This window comes from Oncorhynchus mykiss, chromosome 13 (genome assembly GCF_013265735.2).
Source record: "Oncorhynchus mykiss isolate Arlee chromosome 13, USDA_OmykA_1.1, whole genome shotgun sequence".
NCBI classification, from domain to species: Eukaryota; Metazoa; Chordata; class Actinopteri; order Salmoniformes; family Salmonidae; genus Oncorhynchus; species Oncorhynchus mykiss.
In genome coordinates this window covers 51,737,687-51,749,654 of record NC_048577.1, presented here as the reverse complement: position 1 = coordinate 51,749,654, position 11,968 = coordinate 51,737,687, and the positions used below count along the sequence as shown (strand labels likewise).

The 11,968-nt window shown below is 42.2% G+C and overlaps 1 gene segment (V, D, J or C); it reads right to left on the bottom strand.

Annotated features, from left to right (window-relative positions):
- Nucleotides 1-3,435: 3,435 nt before the first annotated feature.
- Nucleotides 3,436-4,150, bottom strand: LOC118938320. The segment is given in 2 exon segments: nt 3,436-3,886; nt 4,037-4,150. Coding segments are annotated over 2 exon segments (387 nt in total).
- Between the last annotated feature and the right edge of the window lie 7,818 nt (nt 4,151-11,968).

Genomic DNA, 11,968 nt, shown 5'->3' with positions numbered 1-11,968 from the left:
TAAAACCAAATGCATGCTTTTCAACCGTTCGCTGCCTGCACCCGCACGCCTGACCAGCATCACCACCCTGGATGGTTCCGACCTTGAATATGTGGACATCTATAAGTACCTAGGTGTCTGGCTAGACTCTAAACTCTCCTTCCAGACCCATATCAAACATCTCCAATCGAAAATCAAATCAAGAGTCGGCTTTCTATTCCGCAACAAAGCCTCCTTCACTCACGCCGCCAAACTTACCCTAGTAAAACTGACTATCCTACCGATCCTCGACTTCGGCGATGTCATCTACAAAATTGCTTCCAACACTCTACTCAGCAAACTGGATGCAGTTTATCACAGTGCCATCCGTTTTGTCACTAAAGCACCTTATACCACCCACCACTGCGACTTGTATGCTCTAGTCGGCTGGCCCTCGCTACATATTCGTCGCCAGACCCACTGGCTCCAGGTCATCTACAAGTCCATGCTAGGTAAAGCTCCGCCTTATCTCAGTTCACTGGTTACGATGGCAACACCCATCCGTAGCACGCGCTCCAGCAGGTGTATCTCACTGATCATCCCTAAAGCCAACACCTCATTTGGCCGCCTTTCGTTCCAGTTCTCTGCTGCCTGTGATTGGAACGAATTGCAAAAATCGCTGAAGTTGGAGACTTTTATCTCCCTCACCAACTTCAAACATCTGCTATCTGAGCAGCTAACCGATCGCTGCAGCTGTACATAGTCTATTGGTAAATAGCCCACCCATTTTCACCTACCTCATCCCCATACTGTTTTTATTTATTTATTTTTCTGCTCTTTTGCACACCAATATCTCTATCTCTACCTTTACATAACCATCTGATCATTTATCACTCCAGTGTTAATCTGCATAATTGTAATTATTTGCCTACCTTCTCATGCCTTTTGCACACAATGTATATATAGACTCCCCTTTTTTCTACTGTGTTATTGACTTGTTAATTGTTTACTCCATGTGTAACTCTGTGTTGTCTGTTCACACTGCTATGCCTTATCTTGGCCAGGTCGCAGTTGCAAATGAGAACTTGTTCTCAACTAGCCTACCTGGTTAAATAAAGGTGAAATAAAAAAAAATAAAAAAATAAAATTGTCCCACCCTTAGGCCTATATATCATGGTCGCAAAGCATATGAACTAACAGGTTATAGAGCAAACAGCACAATTATCTCAACACGTAGGTTGTAATATGCCATTTTTTTTCTTCTGGCTTCCCCAGTGATTTTACTAACGCACCACTACTGTTCATATGGCCTGAATAGTTTGTTAAAAGTTCAATGCAGCCATTTTTATCTCAACATGAAATCATTTCTGAGTAACAATTAAGTACCATGCGGTGATTGTTTTCAATTATCCAGTCTAATCCTGAATGCTGATTGGTTAACACCGCATTCCAGCCGGTGTCTATTCCACAAGTTATCACCGGCTAAATCTATGACGTTAAAATGCCTTTTTACTCTGTTCCATCTGACTGCACAATCTACTGTCTCATCTGCACAGCCAAGATATTTATAAACTTGATCTCCACTATAAAAGCATCCAGTTTTTAGAAATGTTTGCAAATATCACATTTACATAAGTATACAGACCCTTCACTCAGTATTTTGTTGAAGCACCTTTGGCAACAATTACAGGCTTGCGTCTTCTTGGGTATGATGCTACAAGCTTGGCACACCTGGATTTGGGGAGTTTCTCCCATTCTTCTCTGCAGATCCTCAAGCTCTGCCAGGTTGGTCCGGGAGCGTTGCTGCACATCTATTTTCAGGTCTATCCAGATATGTTAGATTGGGTTCAAGTCCAGGCTCTGGCTGGGCCACTCAAGGACATTAAGAGACTTGTCTCAAAGTCACTCCTGAGTGGTCTTAGCTGTGTGCTTAGGGTCATTGTCCTTTTGTAAGTTGAACCTTCACCCCAGTCTGAGGTGGTGAGCACTCTGGAACAGGTTTTCATCAAGGATCTCTCTGTACTTTGCTCTGTTCATCATCCCCTCGATCCTGACTAGTCTGCCAGTCACTGCCTCTGAAAAACATCCCCACAGCATGATGCTGCCACCACCATGCTTCACCAAAGGGATGGTGCCAGGTTTCCTCCAGACATAACGCTTGGCATTCAGGCCAAAGAGTTCAATCTTGTTTCTCATTGTCTGAGAGACTTTAGGTGCCTTTTGGAAAACTCCAAGCAGGCTGTCATGTGCCTTTTACTGAGGAGTGGCTTCTGTCTGGCCACTCTACCATAAAGGCGTGATTGGTGGAGTGCTGCAGAGATGGTTGTCCTTCTGGAAGGTTCTCCTATCCCTACAGAGGAACTCTAGAGCTCTGTCAGAGTGACCATCAGGTTCTTGGTCACCTCCCTGACCAAGGCCCTTCTCCTCTGATTGCTCAGTTTGGCCGGGCCGACAAGCTCAAGGCAGAGTCAAGGTAGTTCCAAACTTCTTCCATTTAAGAATGATGGAGGCCACTGTGTTCTTGGGGACCTTCACTGCTGCAGACATTTTTTGGTACCCTTCCCCAGATCTGTGCCTCGACACAATCCTGTCTCGGAGCTCTACGGACAATTCCTTTGACTTCACCACTTGGTTTTAGCTCTGATATGCACTGTCAACTGTGGGACCTTTATATAAACGGGTGTGTGCCTTTCTAAATCATGTCAAATCAATTGAATTTACCACAGGTGGACTCCAAGTCTTAGAAACATCTCAAGGACGATCAATGGAAACAGGATGCACCAGAGCTCAATTTCGAGTCTCATAGCAAAGAGTCTGAATGCTTATGTAAGTTATTTATGATTTTTATTTTTAATAAATTAGCAAAAATTCTAAAAACCAGTTTTTGCTTCGTCATTATGGGGTATTGTGTGTAGATTGCTGAAGATTTCAGTTTATACATTTTAGAATAAGGCTGTAACGTAACAAAATGTGTGAAAAAGTCAAGGGGTCTGAATACTTTCCGAAGGCACTGTACATACATACTGTACACACAGTATGAATGTATAAATAATTAATTCTAGTTGTGACTGATGAATTATGGAGTCATGGCACCATATTTTGGCCAAGGAAGATGAATGGCTGTGTCCTATAGCTTGTCATAATGTTGTCTAATTTCAGAAATTGTGGTATGTTACCCCATGTATTGTTACAGAACCTAGTGGTAAGGCTAGTCAATATTTTTTATCACAATTTAGCATAACTTGTCCACCGTTATTTTAGGGGTATTTAGTATATTGACCAGTTCACCTCTTATTAACAAAGGACGGCAGGTTGCCTCGTGGCTAGAGCGTTGGACTAGTATCCGAAAGGTTGCACGATTGAATCCCCGAGCTGACAAGGTAAAAATCTGTCTTTCTGCCCCTAAGGCTGTCATTGAAAATAATAATTTGTTCTTAACTGACTTGCCTAGTTAAATAAAAAGGAGATAGGCTAAACTTTCTCATTGAGTATTTTATGAATAAAACATATATTTTTCCATGATTTGAGTGAACTGAGGAGAATTACGTCTGCTCTTCAGCTTCCATTTTCTGTACAGCAAATCCCTAGAGGTTGGTTTTTGTACAGCTCTTGTGCTGGTTTGTATCACTGTGAGGGTAGGCACAATAATACACAGCTGAGTCTTCAGTCTGAAGGTTCTGCCCTTTTAAAAACACAACATTACTGCTAGAGTCTACTGAGAGGCTGAACTTGTTCTTCAGAGAATCCTTGTATTGTGTGTCTCCAGAATATACATTTCCAATCCACTCCAGTGGTTTCCCTACAGGCTGTCGGATCCAAGCTGTATAATAGCCAGTAACTGAATATGAGACCTTACAGGAGATGGTCATTGGTTGACCTGGCTGGACAGTCAGAGAGGCTGGCTGTGTGAGTTCATAACTCTGTACACCTGTTGAAAGAGAATAATGAACAACCTTATATACACAAAATAGCAAGATGTTACAGTTACACTATATACATTCTAGTAACTAGTTATGTTGTAGTCAGTTTCATAATACAGGCAGATTTCTTTAAGTTTATTCCCCAAATCCAGACTCACAAGAGACCGCTGCCAGCAGCAGCAGCAGAGATGCAGGTAACATGGCTTGTGTTGAAGCTGAACTGGTGGGAGCTGCTCTTCTCTACTCTAACAGGACTCAGAGGGGTGTACTAGGACTCTCAGATACAGAGAGGTTTTTATATAGGGGGAGGGAGAGGGGCTAAGTGAGATATGCAAAAGGAGAGGATATATACAATTTATAGGAATAATAAAGTCAGAACAACACATGAAACAATGAACTATTCACATCCTGAAATACTGTACCCTGAAATGTGTTCCCGTTGTTTCAATGTCAAATGGTCAGCAACTGTCACCAAACCAATACATGGCTAAACTTCACTCAATTACTTTTTGTATTCATAATGTGTCATTTTCTCCAACATCTGCAATACATCACAGTTATGTGTTGTTTTAAAATGTGCTACTGCACTTTCACAATGATACATTGATCCTTTTTAGGGTTAATGAAGATAATATATCAGGGAAATGTCTTTACCAGAGTGCAGTTGCATCCTGTGGCAGAAGTCATGTTTGAGTAGCTTTGAACTACTACACCCAACACTCATTTTTCTAGATACACCTGATAAAAACACATTCTTAAACTCTCTCCCCTATAAATAATTATAATGAAGACATACAAAAGTATTTAGGGGGAGTTTCCCAGGACAGCTATGAGAAACCACATAGAGCAATTTATTATTTTAGTTAATGACTGATTGATCAATGCAATTCTTGAAAAGTGTGTCATTTATTGCAAACACAAACCATGAATATGGTGTATCAATAACATTGTGTGTTATCCACTGCATCTTGACTATGCCCGTTCTATACCATCACTCATTCATATATTTTTTAATGTACATATTCTTATTCATTCCTTTACACTTGTGTGTATAAGGTAGTTGTTGTGAAATTGTTAGGTTAGATTACTTGTTGGATATTACTGCATTGTCAGAACTAGAAGCACAATAATTTCGCTACACTCGCATTAACATCTGCTAACCATGTGTATGTGACAAATAAAATTAGATTTGATTTGATGAGTAGCAGTGAATGACTGAAAATATTAAATAAGTAATTAATACAACTGTTAACAAGGTCGATAATATAAACAAACAGTGATTTAATTGTCAGATTCTTTGATCAATTCGACAATTTATTCAAACAAATTGCAAATCATCTTCATGTGGTTGAAACAATATGGTTACCAGCCACCAGCTGGCTGATGCAAAAAAAAGCTGTTTCTCCTCAGCTGATACATGGTAGTGAGAATTAGATCATGAAAGTGTATAGGGACAGTCCCTGCAGTCTCTGGACTACTTAAACTGTCTATCTGAATCATCAGAGATGCTAAACTGGGACCCTGAAACACCCAGGTGACAGACTGGAGTTCACCAAGTGTGGTGCCACACAGCTGTGAGGGTCACAGAGGGGAAGAGAGAGGGATGGTGTGTGAGAGAAACAGACACTACTGAGAAAAGGAGAGCAGGGCTGGTGTGCAATGGAATGGATTATCAAACATAAACCCTTAGATTTTTTAACGGATGCATTACTAGTTACTTCTCATAGTTTGACAAAAATGATGGAATTATGTTGTTTAATAATATTTATAATATTTATTTATAATATTTATGACAAAAGGAGCAATAATGAATGTTTACAATGTGAACATTAATCCTGATAATTCCATATACAGTGCCTTGCGAAAGTATTCGGCCCCCTTGAACTTTGCGACCTTTTGCCACATTTCAGGCTTCAAACATAAAGATATAAAACTGTATTTTTTTGTGAAGAATCAACAACAAGTGGGACACAATCATGAAGTGGAACGACATTTATTGGATATTTCAAACTTTTTTAACAAATCAAAAACTGAAAAATTGGGCGTGCAAAATTATTCAGCCCCCTTAAGTTAATACTTTGTAGCGCCACCTTTTGCTGCGATTACAGCTGTAAGTCGCTTGGGGTATGTCTCTATCAGTTATGCGAATTGAGAGACTGAAATTTTTTCCCATTCCTCCTTGCAAAACAGCTCGAGCTCAGTGAGGTTGGATGGAGAGCATTTGTGAACAGCAGTTTTCAGTTCTTTCCACAGATTCTCGATTGGATTCAGGTCTGGACTTTGACTTGGCCATTCTAACACCTGGATATGTTTATTTTTGAACCATTCCATTGTAGATTTTGCTTTATGTTTTGGATCATTGTCTTGTTGGAAGACAAATCTCCGTCCCAGTCTCAGGTCTTTTGCAGACTCCATCAGGTTTTCTTCCAGAATGGTCCTGTATTTGGCTCCATCCATCTTCCCATCAATTTTAACCATCTTCCCTATCCCTGCTGAAGAAAAGCAGGCCCAAACCATGATGCTGCCACCACCATGTTTGACATTGGGGATGGTGTGTTCAGCTGTGTTGCTTTTACGCCAAACATAACGTTTTGCATTGTTGCCAAAAAGTTCAATTTTGGTTTCATCTGACCAGAGCACCTTCTTCCACATGTTTGGTGTGTCTCCCAGGTGGCTTGTGGCAAACTTTAAACAACACTTTTTATGGATATCTTTAAGAAATGGCTTTCTTCTTGCCACTCTTCCATAAAGGCCAGATTTGTGCAATATACGACTGATTGTTGTCCTATGGACAGAGTCTCCCACCTCAGCTGTAGATCTCTGCAGTTCATCCAGAGTGATCATGGGCCTCTTGGCTGCATCTCTGATCAGTCTTCTCCTTGTATGAGCTGAAAGTTTAGAGGGACGGCCAGGTCTTGGTAGATTTGCAGTGGTCTGATACTCCTTCCATTTCAATATTATCGCTTGCACAGTGCTCCTTGGGATGTTTAAAGCTTGGGAAATCTTTTTGTATCCAAATCCAGCTTTAAACTTCTTCACAAAAGTATCTCGGACCTGCCTGGTGTGTTCCTTGTTCTTCATGATGCTCTCTGCGCTTTTAACGGACCTCTGAGACTATCACAATGCAGGTGCATTTATACGGAGACTTGATTACACACAGGTGGATTGTATTTATCATCATTAGTCATTTAGGTCAACATTGGATCATTCAGAGATCCTCACTGAACTTCTGGAGAGAGTTTGCTGCACTGAAAGTAAAGGGGCTGAATAATTTTGCACGCCCAATTTTTCAGTTTTTGATTTGTTAAAAAAGTTTGAAATATCCAATAAATGTCGTTCCACTTCATGATTGTGTCCCACTTGTTGTTGATTCTTCACAAAAAAATACAGTTTTATATCTTTATGTTTGAAGCCTGAAATGTGGCAAAAGGTCGCAAAGTTCAAGGGGGCCGAATACTTTCGCAAGGCACTGTACCATATACCGGATCAAACAGATATCCGCCATGTTGTGGAGTCAACATTAGTCAGAAATAACATTATACATATTCCCTTACCTTCGATGATCTTCATCCGAATGCACTCCCAGGAATCGTAGGGTGTTTGGTAAACAAATCCAAATGCGCGTGCAAGTCCAGCCGAAAGGTCAGACGAAAAGTCCAAAAAGTTATATTACAGGCCGTAGAAACATGTCAAACGAAGTATAGAATCAATCTTTAGGATGTTTTTATCATAAATCTGCAATAATGTTCCAACCGGAGAATTCCTTTGTCCGTAGAAATGCAATGGAACGCGAGCTAACTCTCACATGAATGCGCTTCACGAGCTCATGGCACTCTGCCAGTCACCTGGCTCAATCACCTCTCATTCGGCCCTCATTCACAGTACAATCATCAAACAAGGTTCTAAAGACTGTTGACATCTAGCGGAAGTACAATATGACCCCACAGACACTGTATATTAGAATGGCAATGAGTTGAAAAACTACAAACCTCAGATTTCCCACTTCCTGGTTGGATTTTTCTCAGGTTTTCTCCTGCCATATGAGTTCTGTTATACTCACAGACATCGTTTAAACAGTTTTAGAAACTTCAGAGTGTTTTCTATCTAAATCTACTAATAATATGCATATATTAGCAACTGGGCCTGAGTAACCAACAGTTTACTCTGGGCACCTTTTTCATCCAAGCTACTGTCGTGTCTTTGGCTATGCCAGATTAATTGATATGACATGCTATTCTATAAAATCATTTCTCCGTAATTAATGTCACCTGATTGAGCTAATCATGTAAATGTAATTAACTAGAGAGCCGGGCACCAATAAATAATATTTATAGAGCTGTTATCTTCCGAGTAAACTCTTAAAGACCTAGTAATATTTTACATCCATAGCAGTCAACATTAATCTTCATCTTACTTCAGTCTCATCTGAAAGTTGTAAATTCTTGTTTATCTGCAAGAACCCTGGCTAACAATTTGAATCAGCAATACAAAATTCGGTTTAATTATTTATTTACTACATACCTAACTAATCACACAGAATTTACATACACACAATTAATCATAACTTGATTACAAATTACGTCATAAAGGGAAACGTCCCTAGCGGGCGGAACAGATATGACAGCTTGTTACACAAAGGAAAAGGGGCTGGGTTGGAGTGAAAGAGCAGGCAGACTGAGGGACACTGGGAGAAGCTGTGCTATCCTAAATACAGTATCTTATGCATTCTAAATTACCGCCCATTTGGAAAAGGAAAATGCAATAATTATTTACTCTGAGCTGCACTTCAGTGGGTTGGTGGTAGATGAAAGACCGTGTTGCCAAACCGAGTCCTCTGTCCTTTGAAGAATGTTGGATACGTTGTGGTAACGTCGTTGTGTGATACTCTGTCTGTTCCTTCCTAACCTGCGTTTGCAGCTGCGACTCCATTTTGTTGATCCCTGCCTACAGACAGAAACTAAAACAAGAGGCTCCCACGCTGAGGTCTGTCCAACACTGGTCCGACCAAGCTGACTCCACACTCCAAGACTGCTTCCACCACGTGGACTGGGACATGTTTCGTATTGGGTCAGACAACAACATTGACGAATACGCTGATTCGGTGTGTGAGTTCAGTAGAACGTGCGTTGAAGATGTCGTTCCCATAGCAACGATTAAAACATTCCCTAACCAGAAACCGTGGATTGATGGCAGCATCCGCGTGAAACTGAACCACTGCTTTTAATCAGGGCAAGGTGTCTGGTAACATGACCGAATACAAACAGTGCAGCTATTCCCTCCGCAAGGCTATCAAACAAGCTAAGCGTCAGTACAGAGACAAAGTAGAATCTCAATTCAACGGCTCAGACACAAGAGGCATGTGGCAGGGTCTACAGTCAATCACGGACTACAGGAAGAAATCCAGCCCAGTCACGGACCAGGATGTCCTGCTCCCAGGCAGACTAGATAACTTTTTTGCCCGCTTTGAGGACAATACAGTGCCACTGACACGGCCTGCAACGAAAACATGCGGTCTCTCCTTCACTGCAGCCGAGGTGAGTAAGACATTTAAACGTGTTAACCCTCGCAAGGCTGCAGGCCCAGACGGCATCCCCAGCCGCGCCCTCAGAGCATGCGCAGACCAGCTGGCCGGTGTGTTTACGGACATATTCAATCAATCCCTATACCAGTCTGCTGTTCCCACATGCTTCAAGAGGGCCACCATTGTTCCTGTTCCCAAGAAAGCTAAGGTAACTGAGCTAAACGACTACCGCCCCGTAGCACTCACTTCCGTCATCATGAAGTGCTTTGAGAGACTAGTCAAGGACCATATCACCTCCACCCTACCTGACACCCTAGACCCACTCCAATTTGCTTACCGCCCAAATAGGTCCACAGATGATGCAATCTCAACCACACTGCACACCGCCCTAACCCATCTGGACAAGAGGAATACCTATGTGAGAGTGCTGTTCATTGACTACAGCTCGGCATTCAACACCATAGTACCCTCCAAGCTCGTCATCAAGCTCGAGACCCTGGGTCTCGACCCCGCCCTGTGCAACTGGGTACTGGACTTCCTGACGGGCCGCCCCCAGGTGGTGAGGGTAGGCAACAACATCTCCTCCCCGCTGATCCTCAACACTGGGGCCCCACAAGGGTGCGTTCTGAGCCCTCTCCTGTACTCCCTGTTCACCCACGACTGCGTGGCCACGCACGCCTCCAACTCAATCATCAAGTTTGCGGACGACACAACAGTGGTAGGCTTGATTACCAACAACGACGAGACGGCCTACAGGGAGGAGGTGAGGGCCCTCGGAGTGTGGTGTCAGGAAAATAACCTCACACTCAACGTCAACAAAACTAAGGAGATGATTGTGGACTTCAGGAAACAGCAGAGGGAACACCCCCCTATCCACATCGATGGGAACAGTAGTGGAGAGGGTAGCAAGTTTTAAGTTCCTCGGCATACACATCACAGACAAACTGAATTGGTCCACTCACACAGACAGCATTGTGAAGAAGGCGCAGCAGCGCCTCTTCAACCTCAGGGGGCTGAAGAAATTCGGCTTGTCACCAAAAGCACTCACAAACTTCTACAGATGCACAATCGAGAGCATCCTGGCGGGCTGTATCACCGCCTGGCACGGCAACTGCTCCGCCCTCAACCGTAAGGCTCTCCAGAGGGTGGTGAGGTCTGCACAACGCATCACCGGGGGCAAACTACCTGCCCTCCAGGACACCTACACCACCCGATGTCACAGGAATCATCAACCGCTATCATCCAGAAGGCGAGGTCAGTACAGGTGCATCAAAGCTGGGACCGAGAGACTGGAAAACAGCTTCTATCTCAAGGCCATCAGACTGTTAAACAGCCACCACTAACATTGAGTGGCTGCTGCCAACACACTGACACTTACTCAACTCCAGCCACTTTAATAATGGGAATTGATGGGAAATGATGTAAATATATCACTAGCCACTTTAAACAATGCTACCTTATATAATGTTACTTACCCTACATTATTCATCTCATATGCATACGTATATACTGTACTCTATATCATCGACTGTATCCTTATGTAATACATGTATCACTAGCCACTTTAACTATGCCACTTTGTTTACATACTCATCTCATATGTATATACTGTACTCGATACCATCTACTGTATCTTGCCTATGCTGCTCTGTACCATCACTCATTCATATATCCTTATGTACATATTCTGTATCCCCTTACACTGTGTACAAGACAGTAGTTTTGGAATTGTTAGTTAGATTACTTGTTGGTTATTACTGCATTGTCGGAACTAGAAGCACAAGCATTTCGCTACACTCGCATTAACATCTGCTAACCATGTGTATGTGACAAATAAAATTGGATTTGATTTGATTTGATTTAGGAGGTATCACTTCTGTAGTGAATAAGAGTTCAAAGTTCATACCATTCGCAACCAAAGCTCATGCTGATGTTGGCTTCGTTCTGTCGTTATTATCTGAACCATTCTGACATAGGACCGTCGCCCTCATATCCTCGGAACAGGAAGTTCTGTTGTCGTCAAGGCTTTATATAGGAAGGGAGAAGATGGCGTGTTTGAACAGTTTTATAGCCCTTGTCCCTCACAGGGGAGGGCCACTGATTGAGCAGCCCTATCTTATGAAAACCCAAATGTTACATTTTAGAAGCTAAAATCACATTTCATCCCATCACAAATAATTTAATATTCAAACATTTAAATTGAACAACAATTCCAAGTGAATCCGATAACTCTGATGTGTAGACTTTCCACTGTAGAGTTTATGTCATCTTATCATTGATGAGAATGTCTCAGATGACAACCGAACTGACATCATATTAATTAAGTACCACCGCATATGTTCAATTGTTCGGATTACCCGAATATAGTTCATACCCCCCACATTCTGACATTCCCAGAATCTCTATGTTAACCAAGGGTTTTGCAAATGTAACCTTAGTAGGGTAGAGAGAGGAAAAAGGGGGGAAGAGGTATTTATGATTGTCATAAACCAACCCCCCAGGCCAACGTCATGACACTACTCAATACTGCCCCCAGCCATAGTAACTTGGCTTTCGAAGACTTTAGAAA